The sequence below is a fragment of the Petaurus breviceps genome, unplaced genomic scaffold (genome assembly GCF_028583685.1).
Source record: "Petaurus breviceps papuanus isolate PSGF00001 unplaced genomic scaffold, PetGlider_PUasm1.0 90903, whole genome shotgun sequence".
NCBI classification, from domain to species: Eukaryota; Metazoa; Chordata; class Mammalia; order Diprotodontia; family Petauridae; genus Petaurus; species Petaurus breviceps.
Window position 1 is genome coordinate 18,376,295 of NW_027187376.1, and position 20,233 is coordinate 18,396,527.

The 20,233-nt window shown below is 34.9% G+C and overlaps 1 protein-coding gene across 4 annotated transcripts in view; it reads right to left on the reverse strand.

Annotated features, from left to right (window-relative positions):
• The window catches only part of NBEAL1 (neurobeachin like 1), a 204,769-nt gene that overhangs the window by 100,045 nt on the left and 84,491 nt on the right, over positions 1 to 20,233 (reverse strand). For 3 of the 4 annotated variants that reach the window (XM_069075326.1, XM_069075329.1, XM_069075325.1), the window contains 11 exons: positions 19,289 to 19,375; positions 17,139 to 17,222; positions 15,105 to 15,203; positions 14,439 to 15,019; positions 13,770 to 13,902; positions 12,389 to 12,508; positions 10,084 to 10,387; positions 7,869 to 7,954; positions 4,572 to 4,661; positions 2,608 to 2,770; positions 1,913 to 2,046 (listed from right to left, as the gene is read on the reverse strand). In XM_069075326.1, coding sequence (XP_068931427.1) covers positions 1,913 to 2,046; positions 2,608 to 2,770; positions 4,572 to 4,661; positions 7,869 to 7,954; positions 10,084 to 10,387; positions 12,389 to 12,508; positions 13,770 to 13,902; positions 14,439 to 15,019; positions 15,105 to 15,203; positions 17,139 to 17,222; positions 19,289 to 19,375 — 1,881 coding nt within the window. The remainder of the gene's footprint in view (positions 1 to 1,912; positions 2,047 to 2,607; positions 2,771 to 4,571; positions 4,662 to 7,868; positions 7,955 to 10,083; positions 10,388 to 12,388; positions 12,509 to 13,769; positions 13,903 to 14,438; positions 15,020 to 15,104; positions 15,204 to 17,138; positions 17,223 to 19,288; positions 19,376 to 20,233) is intronic. The other variant, XM_069075327.1, reaches the window with a different exon arrangement.

Sequence of the window (20,233 nt, forward strand, 5' to 3'; positions counted from 1 at the left end):
CCAGACCCCTGCAACAACAGCACTGTCCTTCACCAGTGGACAGTATTCACTCTCTGTCTGCAGGACAGTCTCAGGGCTTCTTAGTGAACAGCCAGGTTCCAGGACTTCTTCAACAAAAGGACTGTCTTTCACCAGTGGACAAATCTGGCAAAACAACATCAAAACAGACAGACAAAGTACCAGCAAAACAGCCATGTCTCCTCAGTCCTTGGCAGCTCAGGGGGCAGGTCTCAAAAGTCCAGGGCAATTCAAAGCGGCCACCAGCAATTCTCTTAGTCTCTCTCTTTCTCCACGAGGTGCTGCTTCCAAAAAGATCTTCCGCCTCTCTCTTGTCTCTCCAAATCTACGTCACCAGCTCCTCCCAGTTCAGGACTTTCTTTTCACATCAACAAGTCCATCCCACAGGTGGGATTAACAAGCTCTGGGTTTTAACACAATCAATTTGAAAACCAAGCCAATACAGGGGAATCTTTAATTGCCATTACTATCACAGAGTGTTAAGTGTCCAAGGCCAGAACCAATCCTGGGTCCTCCCGACTCCGGGGCTGGTGGTCTGCTCACTACACCACTTAGCCACCCATCTTCCACTTCTCTTACTTGATTTTTAAAAACCTTCTTGAGCTCATCCATAGCCTGTAACCAGTTAATATTTTTCTTGGAAGCTTTTGATGCAGGAGTTCTAACTTCACTGTCTTCCTCCCATGTCATGCTTTGATCCTTTTTGTCCCCAAAAAAGGATTCTATGGTCTGTTCGTGCTTCCTCTGCTTGCTCATATTACCAGCCAATTACTTGAATTTTGAGCTCTTTGCCATGGTAAAACTCTGCTTCAAGAATGGAGAGAGCTTTGTCCCAAATTGCTAGGGTTTTTGTAGCTGCTGGAGCTATTAGGAGGGCACCCTCTCTACAGCTCCACAAGCTCTGGCACACTGGCCACACACCCCAGGACCACCACCCAAGACCACAATCCAGATCCAAGCAGGTTAAAGCAAGAGCAATGACCCTCTGAATGGTTGCTTAATCCCCCTATGATCTGCAGGCTAGGAGCTCCAGAAGCAGCCACTGGGCAGCAGCTGCAGCCACCACACCTCTACCACCTCTCACCCCAGGGGCAGGGGCCAGACTGTGTTCTTCTGTCCCCCTGTTCCAACAGAGTTCCACACTGACCTTTTATTTATCTTTGGTGTTTATGGGCTGAGAAGTCTGGAAACCACCACAACTGCTGGTGATTCACTCTACTGAAGTCTGCTCTGGCAGCCACTAGTCAGGGCTGCCCTGGGGCCAGAACCACGAAGCTCACAGGGGACTATGCTTGGCTCCAAGCTCCATGCGATAGACCTTACCTGTCGGCATGCCAGGCTGCCTTCAGTAGGATATTTGTTTCTCTCTGTCACTTTGTGGGTTCTGTATCTCTAAAATTTGTTGAGAGTCATTTTTTTACATGTATTGGAAGTGATTAGTCAGGAGCTCACGACAAGTTTGTGCTTTTACTCCACCATCTTGGAATCACCCCAATTAAAGCAATTCTTAAGGTTTAATCAGAAACTTCTAATGCATTATTTTCAAAAGCAAGATGTTTTTGTTCACTTTAAATAGTGAAAATCCAGAGTGTCAAATCTGTATTCAATATTAGGAACTAAAATTAAAGCTGGGATATTTTGCAGGCAGTACATTTCAGAGAGTCCCCCAAAATTTTAGTACTATTTTAAGCTATTTATTAAGGCTTATAGTCTCAAAAGTTCTAAGTTATTAAATCTTAAAAGGGCACAAAGATTTTTATGATACTCAGTACACCCTACACAAACAGATTCACTAATTTTACCAAATTCTATTGGATCAATGCAAAAGCAAGCATAGTTATGCTATAGTTTTCAGGGCAATTATCTACATTTATGTAATATCGTACTTGCTTACCTTCTGTAGTAAAGCTCCAAGGATTGCAACTCCATGGGAGTGAATGAAATTCTCTTGATTGATAGGGTGCCTCTGAATAAAGTGCTTTATCATCAAGATAAACATTGCAATTAAATTCTTCTCTAGTCTAGATTCTGTAAAATTGTGGGCAGAATAAATAAGCACATTATAATAATTATTTTTATTATCCCTTATTTTATAACATACTTCATACTGTATACTAAGAAGCAATTTGCTTCAATTAATTTTATTCATGTATCAGCAAAATACAAGTACCAGAGAAAGCAATGAGTATATTATTTTTGTGTATGTGTATATCTTTTTACATATATACATAATATACACACATATGTGTGTGTATATGAAAGAATTCTTTCCAGGGCCAATTTGTTCCTCTAAAAATTCAGAATATTGTCTTATTTCCAAAATGAGATGATATTGGGGTAACTGGTCATGAGAAGAAGTTTCTGTTGCCTAATAGCAAGGATAACACATTAAATTTCTAATGGAAGCTTCATAAATTTTAATTTTCTTTTATACTTAAATTTTCTGAACTACCTCAGTAAAAAAGAGGGTGGAATCCCATTGTAAGTGGATTACCTGTTTTTGTTTTTTTTATTTGTATTAATAAATTAATTGTCTATTTAATTTCCAGTTTCCCAAAACACTATTTCACGTCCATCTGGTTTCAGTACCTGAAGCTTTTGTGGAAGATAATATTACCCAGTCTCCTTCTACAGGTGTCATCTCAGGAAACACACTTTCCTTATTTTTTTCAGGTATCTGTCCATCAAAAAAGCTGATTTGTTCCAACAGTGGAAAGAGGACATTCAAGCCACCTATGCAATTTATAACATCCTGAAAAACAAAATGTAAATTTTATCTAGAAAATGAAAAATAATAAAGAAATTATAGCACCTACATACCTATGAAAAAGTGATAGTTTTCTAATGTTTAGAAACAAATTAGCTTTGTACTGAAAATAAGTATTAGAAGACTGAGATTTGTATTGATTTAAAGTTCAATAAAAATTAGACTTTTTTATTTTTAAATGTTATTTTTTCCAATTCCATGTAAAAATAATTTTTAACATTTTTTAAAATTTTGAGTTCCAGATTCTTTTCATCCTTTCCATCACTCCTCCCTCCCTAAGATGGCAAACAATTTAACATAGATTATACATGTGCAGTAATGCAAAACATATTTCTACATTAGTCATGTTGTGAGTCTGATGGGCATCCCCTCAGTTTCCAGTTCTCTGCCACCACAAAACGAGCTGCTATAAATATTTTTGTTCATATGTGTTCATTTCCTTTTTTTTAAATCTCTTTGGGATACATACCTAGTAGTTGATATTGCTGGATCAAAGGGTTTGAGTATAAGGACTAGAAATTTTAAATTTATGAATGTATGCTTTGAGAAAAATACCATGAAAAATAAATACTGGCAAGATGATTTCATTTTTCACTGTCTAGTATAGTCAGTAATGATGGTACATTCCTACACTGAAAGGGCTTTTTACCCTGAGTGGAGTCAACAATTTGACAATGATTTATTATCTATTGTGGAAACATGCAGTGCCAGATAACATGGGAAATGTAAAAATAAAAACTTTAACGTTCTTTCCTTTTAAAAAATCTTTAATTTTTTATAAATCATGTTTAAGAAAAATAAATTTTTATTTGAAAAAATAGCTAGATGATATGTTATTTATGGTTCTATCTGGGGAAGACCTAGTCAGTTTTTTTTTTTTAGCCAGTGATAATCCAACAATCTGGCAAACCACTAGAAATGCAGACATAGGAGGAAATAAAAGCTAGTTTTGTGAACTTAGTTGTCTCAAATAATAGCAAACATCAAGCCATGAATACTCCAGGAGAAATAGAATTTTATTATGATAACTACAAAAAAGCATTGTGTCCTTTAAGGGGGAAATTTCTCCTCTAACAGGTAAAAAAAATAACATTGTTTTTCAGCCTGTACTTCCTGTACTCTAATATTCTCTCTCAACTATTTCAAACAGTCTTAATAAAAATTAAGAAAATTGGATGACTCAAAATGTCAGTGACACATCATCATAATCATACAAAGGGATAGAATTTTGCAGAATTGTCCAAATTATATTAAGCACCAACTGAGGGATTTAACTGGATGAAGACTGACAGTCTTAAATTAACTTGATCAACCACTATTTCTTATAAATGAAAAGATAAGTATTTCTTCTCTATGAAAAAAGGAAGTGTAATTTGTTTCACATTAATGTAGTTACTATCTTTTATTCATACCTAAAAAGATTTTAAAAGCAAAGTCCTGGGCAAGGCAACATACTTCTGTTAGATAGATTATTAGTTAAATCAATATACTATGGATGTTGTAACTCAACCATAGAGGTTTCAGTGAAGTTTCAGTGAATCAGAATTGCATGCTTCCACAAATATTCCACTCAAATTCAATAAATGCCACCACGAATATGAATTTAAAACATCTGTGAGTGGTACCTAAAATTCGTATAATATTGGTTGTACTATGTTAACAGAAATTCTTTAACAGAGGACCACCAAATTAATATAAACTGTTATAATTTATCATAAATTTACCTTGTAGAATTGATAGTTGTAAGATAAAAGTAAATAAATAAATTTAGAAAAAAAAATTTTACCTTGATGTCCCAGTTCACTACTTTGTTTCCTGTTAATCTTCCATGAAAACAATTGACTGATAAATCAAGGCAGATAGAATTTCTGCAGGCCTAAGATCCCAAGAAAAACAGAATACAGCACTTTAATACAATCTGTAATGGTAGGTACTTAATAAATGCTTTTCTAATAAAGTAAAAATTATCTGAGTAGTAAGGGCATATATCTAAGCTTAATTTTAAATGATATCACTGATAAGATTGTCATATTCCAAACTCCAGTACTGCAATTCTCCGTTTACCTTTTAAATATATGAATCAGGAACCAAACCCCAGAGAGATTCCTTTATAGCAACATCATTTTATACCATGACCACCCCCAAAATAATTGTGAAAAACAATAAAAGGAGCCAATTTAGTGGAAGCAAATTAGTCAGTAAATAAAGAAACTTAAATCACTTCACCCATCTGATTCTAAAATGTTTCAACTATAAAATGAGGGGTTTGCATTTGATGATCTCTAAGGCTTGTTCAAATGATAACATTTTAAGGTTTAAAATATCAAACAGTAAAAGATCAATTTATAGGCATAAGAATTATTTTCCCTCAAGACACCAACAGCTATTTCTGACCATTCTGCACACCAAAGTTACCTATATGAGGACTTTCAGAAATTGCTTTGAAAGGATTTAGGTATGTTCATTATACCCATCAGTGGACTTATAATAAATGCAATTTTATATTTATTTAGACAATCTGCAAGTTATCTATGAAACTGGGTTCTATTCCAACAGAAAAGCAAGAAATCAATTTGTCATAAATCAACACACAAACATCTTCTCCAGTTCACTGAAAGCAGTCCTACTTTTCTTTCCATAGCATCTAACACAAAAAATGATCTCTCCTACTTCAGATTTCTTTTAGCATTTTGTTGGGTCCTCCCTACCCGACTCTGATTACATTGCAATACATTTACCTTTAGGGCAAGATTTTTGCTCTATCTCTAGGACCCAGCCTAGTGCTTTGCATAAGATACTTAAATATTTGAGTTGAGCAAAGGAGCTTGTCTGGAATGAACTAAGCAGAAAATCAAGGACTTTCATTACTGACACCAACTATTATACCATTGGTGACCAATGAAATGTATTTGTTGTACAGGATTATTTGTTGTAGTGAAATAGTTCTTTTAACAGTTTAGTAGAATAGTGTGATTATTTTAATAATAATTATTAAGTACCTACTGTGTGCAAGGTACTTACTAAATACTATAGATACAAAGACAAAAATGATAGTTTTTGACCTTAAAGAACTTACATTCTTGGGGTGAAGAGGGGTAAGACAAGACTGCATGTACAGATAAGTAAATAGTGTGTACAAAATATTTAAAAAGGGCAACACTAACAAGTAGGTGTGCATGTGAAAGGTTTAGGGAGAGGTATTCAGGAAAGGTCCCCTTTGTGAGGTGACCCCTGAGCTGTGCTGTGAAGGAAGCTTGGGATTCTAGGAGGCAGAGATGAGATCCACTGGGGGATCCACACGTACAAAGTCACACTGACAGGAGAGAAAATGTCATATATGGCGGGATGGATAAACCAGTTAGAGTGCAATGGAGATTATGTTACAATAAAGGACAGTAACAAGAAAAAGCAGAAGCAGAGGGAGAGCTGAAGGATTACTACAGATTATCAACTGAAAAATAAGAATGTGAATAGTTTTGTTACACCCTACTGGTTCCCCCAGCTGTTAATCCCTCCCTACACTACCTTGGGTGTACTTTGCATATTCAATATCTCTGTATTTTGTTTCTTATGACAGAATTATTGTATTTTTGTCTCTGCTTAATAAATGTTTGCTGATTACCTTTTCTATTCTGGTATTCACTAGAATGGACTTTTATCTTCAACATATGTTTGTTTCCTCAGTTAGGTTTTAAGCTTTTAAGGACAAATAATATAAATAAAATATTTTTTAACCCTAATATATGTAGATTAGTAGATGTCCAGTACAGACTTATTGAATTAAAGTGACGTGAACACAGCAGATACAATCTAAGTGTATCTGGCTTACCATATGATTGTAGAACTACCACAGGGTAAAAGGGTTCTTTAGGAGCAATATCCTTCCAATTGACAAGCTTGCTTTTTTTACTTTATCATCATTAACTTTTTTGGCTTCTAAATGAGATTCCAAAGGCAGTGTAGCATATTAAATAGACTATATATTAAAGTTAGAGAACCTGGATTCAGACCCTAACTCTACTATTTTTACTACTTGTGTGATCTTGGGTGTGTCTGATAAATTCTCTGGGCCTCATCTTCTTCACAGGTGGAATCGGGGGTAGACTAATATGACCCAATATCTTTTCAGAGTATAGGTTAGCTTTTTGTTTGAAAAATTAGGAAAAGACAGTATTTCAACCCAAAAGTTGTATTTTTAGCACTTACATAAACAACTCCAGCATTTTGTTCCAATTTTATAAATTTGGTTGTATTTTTTCCTAGAATTAGTAGGACCAGTAAATACATTCGTTCCATACCTCACAGCTTTTGTGAATATGCATGGTTTTTTACATTCAACAGTTATCACCAATGTCTGTAACGCATCATCTTGTAAAAGCAAATTCATTTTTCAGGCAGTGAGGCACCATTCTTTCCAATTTGTTCCCTCTAGAAAAATCTACCTAAACTACAACCACTCAACAAAATAAAATGACATGTAAATAGATGAAGGAATATGAAAGAAAAAGAATGGGAAGCAAAACTTCATCTATCTTTTTTCCACCAGTGCATTCACTTAATAACAGTGATAATAATGACAACAGCAGTTAGCATTTATACAGTACTTACTGACAGGCACTGTGGTAACAGCTTTACAAGTACCATCTCCTTTGATCCTCATGAAAATCTTGGGAAGCAGGTGCTATTATTATCCCCATTTTACAGTAGATGAAACTGAGGCAAATAGAGGCTACACAACTTGCCCAAGATTACATAGTCGTTTTATTGGACAAAGCATGATTAAAGCATGGCTGAATTCTATTTCATCTTTCTTTTCTAAAAAGTGAAACTGTGATCTTGATCAGTACATTATGGACATATCCTTCTTGACATCATTAATTTATGCAATGAAAATACATGATGCTAGATGCTAGGAAAAAATGTTACAAGGACCAGTTTGCGCTATGGAAATGAAACCTTATCCCTATGGAATTAGCTAGAATTGGATTTGACCTTCAGAGCATTAAATCTACTTAAAAGGTTCCCAGCTTCCTTTGGAAACTAGCCAGCCAATACATACAGACAAAAAAAAAATTATTCTAACCTTTGGTGTGTAGTAAAGAAGAATTTTACTAGGCAGATCTGGCATTTCAAATTCTGGGGACTTCCAAGGACTTAAGCAGTTTGGACCTAAAACAAAAAAACACTACACTTCACATTCTTGCAGACTGATATTTTGCTATGTAGGTTCTCTGTAACATAACACATAAACATGTTGCTCACACAGCACACCATTTTCCCAGTCCCATCCCTTTTCAGAGGCCTTCTCCTATTATAGAATACCTTTTCTTCTCACTTCCATCACCTGGTTTACTTCAAAACTCACATCAAGTCTCACCTTCTTTCTGTAATAGGACTTTTACTGGTTCTGTCTTCCTCCCTGCCCCAGCTACTAGTGTCTTCCCTCTGGAATAACCTCCCTTTTATGCCGGATATATCTTGTCTACATGTCACTTCCCCATAGAAGGAGAACACTTTGAGGGCAGAGACCATATTTTTGCCTTTCTTTGCATTCCCAATACTTAGCAGAGTACTACCCTTTGTAAGCATCTATAATACATGCTTACTGACCTATCTGTGTTCTCCACAAAAGATGAACTGAAAGTAAAGAGCTCCTAGAAGTTCAAATGTACATAAGATTGCTGTTAAGCAGGGGAGCTACAAAGGAGTCTGGTTTTGGGTTTTCTTTATTATATATATAATATATATCTTTATTATATATAATGTATATATCTTTATATATATTATATATTACATATAATGTTATATATAAATATATACTTATATATTATATATATATATAAAAAATAAACATTCAAATCTTTATTGAAACCCAAGAAAAGTTCACTCCAACAATGTCAACAGACTCCTTGTTCCCTAAACCTACCGACTGCTCTAAGTACCCTGAGTGACATGAAAATCTCTCCAAATTTCAGTTTAACTTGATGTTCTTTTGGGTTCCCTTCCCCCTTTTTTTAGCCCATATCTGCAATTGCATCAGTACATGGACTTCCCTCCCCTACACAGACAGACCAGTAGCTCCTGTACCTTACTGTCTTAGTGAAGTGCTTTGGGCCCTGAAAGGTTAAGGGTCCAGAATACAAGGCACTATGAGGTAACATCACTTGTCCACGGACATACAGCTCACATGTATTAGAAGCAGAACTTGAACCCAGATCTTACTGCCTTCTTTTGGGATTACAAATGTCTCTAAATTTCTGATTTTTCAATTAATGATGGAATTTTAATGTGAATTTTGAAAATTTTCATCTGCATCAAAAGTCATATGCTATTTAAATATCTCAGAATTTAACACAGGATATTCTGAATATAATCCTTTAACTGGTGATATTACATACTATAAACTTAGAAAAATACTAAATTCTAGGTAAAAATTTTCAAGTAGGCAAGATCAAAAATTAAGAATAATTCTCTTCAGAATGAGACCCAAATATATCCAATGCAGGAATTTGTTTTGTTTGACTCTAAGTTTTTAAGAGGGATTTCTATTTTCTTGTTTTCTCAATGTATGTGTGGAAAGAAGAGCAGAGAGAAGTTGAGGAAAAGAGAATGTGTACATCTTTGCAAAAATAAAATTTTTAAAGATATAACTTAAAAAATGAGACCCAAAAGAGAACAGAAAGATTACTCCTTTTTATCTTAAATATAGAATTTGATTTTCTAACACCCCATCATGAATTCTTCAGTTATATGAATTTATATGCAGTAGAATTATGTTTTCTTACACATAATTATGCATGTTTTGTTTAATCAATTTATTCAAATCTAATGTTAAATACAGCATGACAGAATATTTTTCATAAAGATACAGTTTTTTCCTTTTGTATACCTATAGTATCAAAGTATAACATCATCCATTAAGTCTCTGATGCCATAGAGGTGACCCTAAGTTCTTGAAGACAATGCTAAGAAGAATTCACAAGGTGGAAAGGCTTGAGTATAGGACAAGCAAGAGGTTATGTGTTCCAAGGTAGAAAGATAAGAAAGTTCTAAGAGGTTCCTCTACAAAGGATTGGTCACAAGATGATTAAGATTTTGGGCCATAGGCATTCATTAAACTGTCTCCCAAGGCATGGAGAGGTTGCAAGCTACACTGGAAGGAGTTACCCATAGAGATGGAACCTGGGCTTTCTGAAGTCCTGCTCAGTGTGGCCGTTTTTCCTTCTAGCTCTGATTGAGTATACTACTGAAGGTATGGAAGGTGAGCACTACAAAGCCACATCCCTCTCTATACTCACCTGCCAAATACAACAATTTCACCTGAGGGGGATGCAAGGCTTCATGGAAGATGATCACTGACCCAAGCTGGCCCTCTAGAGAGGTTGGACATCCCCATTCACTGTCCTGAGTCCCAGCTGAAATTAACTTGGTTAGCAACTCTGATTTATCAGATGTTCCTCCCCAGGAGGCTGAAGCCAGAATTCCACCAAATGATGTTCGGTGAGGAGTAACTGGAGAGGAAAAAGGTGGGTCTGGGATTTGGGATGGAGGGGGTGTGGTTGTCCTTTGTCCAGCTGAACCAATACAACATGAAGTAAAAGGCTAAGAAAAAAATAAGAAAATATGTTCATTACAAAACTTTCAAAATTATCATTTAAATAATTACATTAAATGTAGCCAAAATATCAAAATAGTATCAAATAATCATATTTACAATTAAAAACTTCAAAGGGCTTTAATTTTATGGTATTCTAAAATATAAGTAGAAATACCATTTTTCTAACCTTTGTAGTTAGGAACACGAAGGTAAACAAAAATAAATAAACTCATGGGAAATACTTAGGAAGTTCTCTAATACTCATATTCCTTGCCTTCAACAAGGAATATACTTTACTACCTGACAGAAAGGTGGGTAACTCAAAGTGCATACCGATATATTCGTTTTCAGAAATGGCCAATGTATGGATTTGTTTTGTGATTTGGAGGCAGAGGAGGACCCAAAACAAAGGAAGAAAAAAGGGGAAAAGGTCACTATAACATTTTTTTGAAAAACGCACAGAAAAAAAACAGAAGGGGATTCAAAAGGAGACACCAACAAGGGCAACTTTGACACTAACATGTTGAACTGTTTTCTAAATTAAAGATTTATACACATACACATACATACATATGTACATCTATATACATGTGTGTATACATACATGTATATATAATAGAGAATCATTATTTCCTATACAATCCATTTTTTTCTGTTCTGTATATGGAAAAAGTCATGTTTGGTAATGTTTGTCAAGTTTAGAACAACAACAACAAAAAAAAACATTTTTAAAAATGAGAATACACTTAAGTTAACTCAGACAAATAAAAACTTCTAAGAAGATGGTTCCACAATGCTTCTAGAGGCAGCTAGGTGACACAGTGAATACAGCCCTGGAGTCAGGAGGACCTGAGTTCAAATTTGACCTCAGACACTTGACACTTACTACCTGTGTGACCTTGGGCAAGTCACTTTTAACCTCAATTGCCTTGCCTTCCCTCCTAAAAAAAAAATACAAACACAAAGCTTCTAGATTCTGTTTATTACCACTGCTTAACAAATTTTAAGTATAATATAATGACTTAAGTTGAACTAGTTGGTAGAACAGTTGGATACCACCCTCTAAGAGTCCTTTGTAAACATCAATCAACAAGCAATCATTAAGCACCAGTGCTGGTGATGCAAGGTAAAACTCTTAAGAGTCTCTGCCCTCAGGTAATTTAATGGGGAGAAGCCACACTCATCTATAGAATCCAGAAAAGCTTTGTACACGAGGTAGCATTTGACTTGAATGTTGAAGGACACCAGAGACCCCTAGGGGAGGCAAAGAGGAGAAGCAGTTCAGCTAGGGGAGGGAGACAGTACAAAGGCCCAGAGAAGGCAGTCGTGTACAGCAGGGCTAGAACCATGGTAAAGGACCGGGGCGAGCTCAGCGAATGCCACTGGAGTTTAAATTTCAGGATCAAATATAAACTGGCATTTAGGAATCCACTGGCGTTCACTGAGTAGAGAGTAATAAGAATAGACCTACATTCTAAGAAAATCACTTTGGCACCTGGAATGAGCGGATACTTGGGCAGGGAAATCAATGCTGAAATAAATAGTACAGACAAAAGGTGATGAGGGTCTAAAATAGAGCTGGTGACTGTCAGTGGAGGGAAGAAGAACCCATGGGGTTGGAGATGGGGGGAGGAATAAGCATTTATTAAGCACCTACCATGTTTCAGGCACAATGGTAAGTGTTTTAGATCATCTCAGCTGATCTTCACAACAGCCCTGGGAAATAGGTACTATTATTAGCCCCATTTCAAAGTTGAGAAAATGGAGGCTTAAGTGCCACAGTTATTTTCCCATGGTTAATTACCACAGAATAGTGGAATCTGACAGCATCTCACTGTGTGCACATAATAAAATAGTACTCAAGTCACTGAGTGCACAACCTCAGAATAAACAAAAAATGACATTCATAGTAAGCTGAAACTCCTCAGGAAACACTTTAGAACTCCCTCCATCACCTGGTGCTATAGGCCTTTGATAATCAGAGTAGATTTGCTGTATGTACTTACTTCATTCATTGCAGGAAACCTGAGAGGGGCAGAAACCTTCTGCTGTCCATTTACATAGATGTAGACAAGGCTCTGACCAAAGGGTCTTTTTCCAGGCATGTGAACAATGGTTATGTTGTGCTGATTAAGCAAAAACAATTAGAGTACTTTTTATATTTCACGCATATAAAACTTTCAAATATTTTTAAAGTATTCAAAAAAGCAAAAAGTTTGTGTATGCCATTTCTAAAAATTTAAATTTTTATATACAACTAACAGTAATTATAAAAGTTGCCCAGATCGGGAAAAAATATCTTCCTATATGATTCCAAGTGAATATTTGTATATTTCCTGGAAATAGATAGAAACAAAGCATTTCAATCATACTTTCAACTTCTCCAAGCATGATTTGCAAATATTCAATAAAAAGCAAGAGACTTCATCATTTTAATGATTTTTGTTCTTTTATTCCTTATACGTCAATATAAGGCTCTTGCAGAAATCTTATCATTTCCTTCTAGAAATTATTATGGTCCTTTGAAACAGGATGGCAACATAACTTTCATTCAAAAAAGTCACACTAGGTACAAGCACTCAACAGAACTTTTGCATAGTTGTGTTTATAAAAAATTCTAACCATATTAAGAGTTAAAAACAAAGAATTCCAATTAAAGGAATACTTTCAAGATGATCTGGTCACATCTTGTACATGGTTAAGTATTTTATTTATTTTTTAAATTAAAGTTTCTTTTGCAAACAAAGAAATACATTATGATAAAGTTATATTTGGGGGTTAAAAAACTTTGGAAACAGACTAATGATGTTTGTTAAAAGTGAAAGAGACATGGGTAAACTGCACAATGAAGTTTTGGAACAGAGAATAAATCTGCAGTCACAATGTATTTTTCTAAACCTTGTTAATGTTGGACTGAAAACTACTTGCTCTCTCTTTTTTGCTTTGTTTTATTCCTTCTTTCTCACTGTTCACTCCATTGGTTATAATTCTTCTTTACAACTTGACTAATGTTTAATGTGAAGGTATCTGTAAAATCTATATTGGATTGCATGCTGCCATGGGGGGGAGGAGGGGAAGGGGGGAAGGAGGAGAAGAAAATTTGGGATTAGCATGTGGAACTAAATGTTGTAAACTAAAAGTAAGTTTTTTAAAAATTGGATTGAAAAGGATTAATTCTCACTTGATAATTCTTTCCAAAGAATTAATAAAGAACTGTCTGATGCCTAATAAAGCCAAATTAGGATAAAAATTACTCACGCAACCTCAGCATAAATAGTGCTAATTATGCATGTGAAAATTTAAAGAGTATACGAATCTGTTTACAAATGTAGATGGTGCATATAATTCCTGAAATACAGGCTGAGAGCTGAGTTCATGGAACCTTACCCACAGGGAGTCACAGAAACTGTGGTCAGGAAGCACGACAGTTGCATACTCTCTCTTGGTGCACACAGCCACCACCAATACTCCTGAAGAAGTCAGAAAGGCTTCAAAGCCCATGCCACTTGCTGTAAAAAAGCTATTGAAAAAGAAAGCCAAGAGAAATATTTCAGTTCAAATTCTATTTCATTGTCATCGACCCCTATTAGCCCTCACGTTTTACAACAAAAAGGTTTCTGACATGCTAATACCAATTTTATTTTATTTTTTGGTGAGAGAGGACTAGATCCATGATTTCACTGGAAAAGGGGATGCCAAAAAGGAAATTCCTTCTACCAATGAAAGTCATTTGCAAGTTTTAGTCCTAGAAAATCACCTGGGTCACTGGCCCATGGTCACATGGCCAGTTCCTGTCAGAGGCAGGATTTAAACCCATGTCTTCCTGACCTTAAAGTCAGTGGATGATATTAAGGTCAGCAGTATATACATTATACCACATTGCTGCTTTTTAATATTACACACTGAAAAGGTATTTTAATAAATGAATGGCTCAATAACTAGAAACTCTCAAACTGAAGTATTTAAAAATTCAAATGCCTAGGAAAGCGTGCCAAAGTATAATATTAATATATGTACAATTAGTAAATATATTCAACAACATTTATGAATGAGTACCTGTAGAGCTGTTTTCTCTTTCCTCCCTTGTTAGAGATTCCGGTATTCAACTGATCCTGGTCTAGGCAAATCCAAGCACTGAAGGAAAAGGCAGAGCCTGGCCATTTCTGAATGGATGGTACAGAAATACCTGCCATACTATGAGACAAATTAAAATACTGCAGTGCACTTTCTAAAGTTTGCTTGCGAGCCATTGCCAGGATTGCACGCAATACAGGAATGGTATAAGAATGGATTTTCTTAGATTCATCTGTTCTCAGAAGTCTTATTAATCTATGGAGTTCTTCAGAGCTCATTGACTGACTCCCCAAAGAACCAAGGAGAGCAATCAAGTTCTCAGCACAAGTACAATGAAGTGAAGAATGGGAAGCAAGGGTATCAATGATCCTGAGACCCATATTATTATTGACACAAGTAGTTCGACTCTGTCTATTAAGAGAACAAATTCGCTTCAGCCAGTCAGAGATGAATATCTGTAAGTCATGTGATTCTAGTTCTGCAAGCCACTCGATAAGCAACAATAAGGGCTGGACATTGCTAATGCCCAAAATCCCAACAGATGTGTGGTCCCCTTCTACAGCCTAGGAAGAAAAATCATAAATTATAAAATCTGATAAGGCAGTAGTTTAACATCTACTAGCAAACAGAAAATTTTAAATAACTCACCATATTCATAAGTTCTTTTAGCAATTCCAATGAAGGTTGACCAAGGGATTTTAATACCTCATACATATGTGCATAACCAATTCGTTCTTTAAACACCTCCTGAAAAAGAAAAACACAAAGAGTTTAAGTACATTAATGGAAAAAGGAGACATAGCAGCAGGTAGAAGTTGAACATGGAATCAAGAAAACCTAGGTTCAAATTCTTCCTTCAATATCAATTTGCTCTATGACTATAGACATGTCACTAACTCTCAGTTTCCTAATCTGTAAAATATTAATTATATCAGGAACACCTACATCACAAACTGTAGCAAAAATAAAATGAGATCATGTGGATAAAGTGCAGTGCAAACCTGCAAGTGCTATTGCCAGTTAGTTATCAATGTGAAAGGAAAGCATATTTTTCCTGAATAAGTTAACTTTTTATACTCTGAAATATATAGTACATATTATAAGAATATTTCAGAATTTCCAATGACTATAACCCACAAAAAAATTAAATTCCAAAATATATGGTAAATAACTCATAATGTAGATCACAAAAATTCAGTCAACTAGTTCAAAGTATAAATTATAGACTACTTTGGATTCTTTCCTCTCTAACCCAGTCTTTATATAGCTCTCAAAATAATCTCCCTAAAGCACAAGTCTAACACCATGATTCCCCTACTCAAAAATCTAAGTTCAAATGGCTTCTGATTGTCTACAGAATCAAGTACAAACTCTTCTGTTTGATATTTACCCTAACTCTAGCCTACCTTGCCCAAAAAAAGTAGACATTGGTCTCAATTGCCTTAAAGGTTCTTTGCAACCTAAGATTCCATCATCTTCTGATCTGCTCTAGATCCAGCCACATTTCTAACATTTAGAAAGATAAGAATACACTAGAACCTGACTATAATGCTATCTTTGGGGGCTATGCTGTTGGATGGTGTTGGATGGAGCCTATGAATGATCTACTTTATACCAAATACCATTTTACAGTAGAGTGATGGCAAAGTTCCTATAAATCAGAATGCTAAACATAACACTACAGAAATACAATTGTAGGGAATACAAAGTAAAGAAATATGAGGGTGAGATGAGGTTTTTGGACAAGGTAAGTATTGCTCCACAGGCCAAATCAGTTTGGACAGATGTTTGTGTCAGAAGCTTACAAATAAAACACCGTTTGGCATTTGGAGTTCTCCTTACCTTTCTAGCCTTCTCACACTTTACACCTCTGAGCATACCTAATGATTCAGCTATACTGGCTACTTAATACTCCACAGACATATCTGACTCCAAACATTTTCAGGGGCTGTCCCCCATGCCTATAAAGCTCTTCTTCCTCACCTCTACACCCTAACTTCTCTGGTCTCCTTCAAGACTCAGCTCAAATCCCACCTTCTCCACAAGACCTGTTCCAGTCCTCATTCTTCGGGTACCTTTATACTTGTATATCTAATGTATACAGAGTTATTTGCATGTTATTCCCACCACCACCACCACCACCCCAAAATGTAAGTTTCTTAGGGGAAAGAACCATGTTTTTGCTTCTTTTTGTATCCCTAGAGTTAACACAGTTCCTGGTAATAATAAATGTTTGTTGAGTAACTACCATCTAACTTCCTTCTGTCCCTAAATTATTTCATGATGTTCTGTGATCCGTATCTCTTGGCTTTTACTACAGAGTTGATTCACCTCACTATACTGTGTTTCTTGTATACCACTTTGAGATACAGAGGAATAAGAAATGTTACATGGAAAGCCAGAAAGAACATTAGGTTTTAAGTCTGAAGATGGAGGTTTATTTCCTGGTTTTGTCTCCTAACTAGAAGTGTGACCTTCCCTAGATCTTATAATTATAAAAAGGCGATGGATGTTGTTTGCCCTTCCTCTTTCATGGGATTGTTGTACAGACTAAATAAGATTAAGTTAAAGTGCTCAGCGATCATAAATGAATAAATATTAATTGTTATAAGTAACTAAATGTAAATTATATATGCTTTTTGTATAAATATTATTATAATTTTACAAATGAACTTAAAACACCTTAGCAGCTGGAGATTTGTTCATCACTGCCGTCAGGGCCTGAATGGTAGATATAGCCAAACAATCCAACTGTTCTTGAAATACCTAGAATGAGAGAAAACAAGCAATGTCCAACCCAAATAAGCTAAAGTTTAGCTCAACTGAAGTTAGGAAGAACTGTGTTCTTCAAACAGGGTGGGGAAAAAAACAATTATTGAACATGCATCACATCCATTCCCCAGTGACATGGACTTAAGGACATCATAACCTGAAAGAAAATTCACTTACTAAGCAAAAAAAAAAAATATATATATATATATATATATAGTAAAGTTTATATCAGGAAGAAGCCTACATTCACATATTAAAGTGCTTGATGGACAAAATGTAAGATTCACTCATGCTTTTATGGACACTCTCAATAGGGAGGAAAGTATATAATTTTAAAAATCTATTATGCTATTGCTTCCACTTAAAATTATATTTTGATGAGTTTAATTTTACCAAAAAATGTAGCTAAAAACATAACTGCTAAGTTTATAGACCCCATATTTTCAATTGATACACTATTTCTGTATAAAAATCAACTAATCTTAACATGAAAGTAAACAATCATGTATTTGCAAATAAGATGCAGAATTTCAGACATCTAAGAAGCATGCAGGTTTTTTGGTGGTATACAAATGTTGTTCATACCTTTGATATTAAAATGCTTCATAGCAAGTGTTCAACGTTTTTCATAATAATAAACAAATGTCAAAAATTTCCATCAATCATTAGGCCATTTTAAAGATGTAGATATGTTAAGTGTAGTGTACTTTACCAACAAATACCAGGAAGGAGAAGCTACATCAGTCTTAATAATAATTCTTAATTCTGAAAACACATCATGAGGTTAATAAAGTTTAAAGAATTATCACACCTAAAAGTCGCTTTCAAGGATCAGACAAGTCACTGAATTGGTCCTAAAACAGTTGTACTACTAACAGGTTCTTTTATTCCCCTGTCCCCCAAAACAGTTTGACACAGAGTGGACAGACTAAAATACTGTTGTTTTAGAGGAAGCTGTACACTTAAACAAGAATTCCAGTCAGGTCAGGCCTCCATAAAAAATGACATAAGACACCGAAACCTTCCTGTAGCATCATTTGCATTTAAAGCAGAATATCAAAGAATCTCCAAGTTGGAAGGTAACAGAGAAGTAATAATGTAAAGTAGGTCTTGAACTCTATTCCAAAAGGTTTAGTTAATGAAGAGTACAAAGGACCTCATGATAAGGTGACTTCAACAATGAGAAAGTCCTATGTTTTAAGAACTAACACCTACAAATTCATTTCAAAATTTTCCTATGAGAAATATTACTCCAACTCTGAAATTCCTTTTCTCCAATCAACATTTTATAAAAGGAAAATTATTTATCACATACCAGTAAATAAGCACATTAGGACAAGATCAATATTAAATCATTAAACACTATGTCTATCACAATCTTAACATTTTAGAGACAAAAATTATGATAGACAAATACATTCTTACACACAGGTTTTTCTTACTGAACTACAAAATATTATAAAAGCAAAAAAAAGTAAGTTAAGGATTTGCCATTTTATTCATTTGGAATAAAGTTTTTTTAAATAAAACTTCAAGTGCTATGTTGTATTAGTAAAAAGATTCTAGAAATCAGATTCTTCTTCCCTTCCTCCCAGATTCAGTATGTCCACTTAATTATGCTCATCATTTAACAAGAAGCAAAGAATCAACATATAAAATAACCACACAGATTCACAAAGCCCTAAGACCCCGATACACAACAATACTTAGAAAAGAAAGCCAAAACCAAAAAAAAAAAGAAGGAAATTAAATCACCACCAGGTTGATAGCATTGGTATTGGGATCCTATTCCTGTACTTATCTCTTCAAAACTGAAAAAATGAAAGGTGCAAACCATAACAATATTAAAGATACTGAAAATTTGAAATATTTTTGTACCTTTTTAAATTAAAAAACTCTTTTAAAATATTATTCAAAACTGATAATGTCCAATATAGAAAACTCCTTTAGTTTAAGACAAAGTCCTTTCATTTAAGACAATAGAGTCAAAGTACAGGAATAAGTATTCCCATTGACTATTTCTGAATTTGAGCTTAAGCAAATGCAGACTTTGTAGATACCTGGTCCTCATTCATTTCTGTCAGTAATTTGTTGGCAAGATCTTTCTCGTTCTTGTCTGCCACCTTACTGTTAGCATTTAAAAATAGCTGTTAAAAACAGAGACAAGAATAATGGAGAAAAAGAGCATTAAATATATGAGCTACAAGCTGAAGTGTGAAGACTTGGATTAGAGAGATTTCAAATTCTGCTAAATTAAATCCAAGAGTGCACACTACTGAGTTCTTTCATTTTTAGAAATTACTTCAAAACTTTTTTTAAATTTCTGATTAAAAATTCTAATATTAATTTATATTTAAAATTCCCATGATAAATACGATTAATTTCTGTCACAGAATTCAAAATAGCTGAAAAAAAAAAAACTCTTCCAGGGTTAAGGTGAATGAAGGGTGAATGAAGGCTTCAGAAAAAAACAAACCAATATATTAACAACATAAAAAGTTTAGATTGGATAAAAGCAATAGTTAAAAAAAAAAAGCCCTTGAAAGAGAAAATCCTTGAGATACAGATACTCAAGGAAGGTTTAAAACAGGTTAGAACCTAAATATTAATCTACTAAAAAGACTTTGATAGTGCTTCTTGCCACCTGATATTTAATTGCTCTGGTCATTAGGTACTGTCTAAAATAAATGCCTACAAATTTGCTTTGCAGGGTCCATATTGCTACTGTTGCGCCATATTTTGGGGTGAAAGCAGATGAGAGAAAAAGAATTAGCTCTGCTATGCCAGTAGCCAACTTAAAGGGGGGAAAACAGGTCTAGAAGTTTTAACCCAAGCATTCATCCATGACTAAGACAAAGAAAGCATCCTTCGAACACACATCCCTCAGGTAACTTCTCATCTCCTCCACAACTATGCTTGGGGTTAGGTTAGAAAGTAATTTGGGGAGAAAGTATGGAGAGGAAAAATAAAAAGGTGAAGTAAAAAGATCACACTTAAAAGGCCCT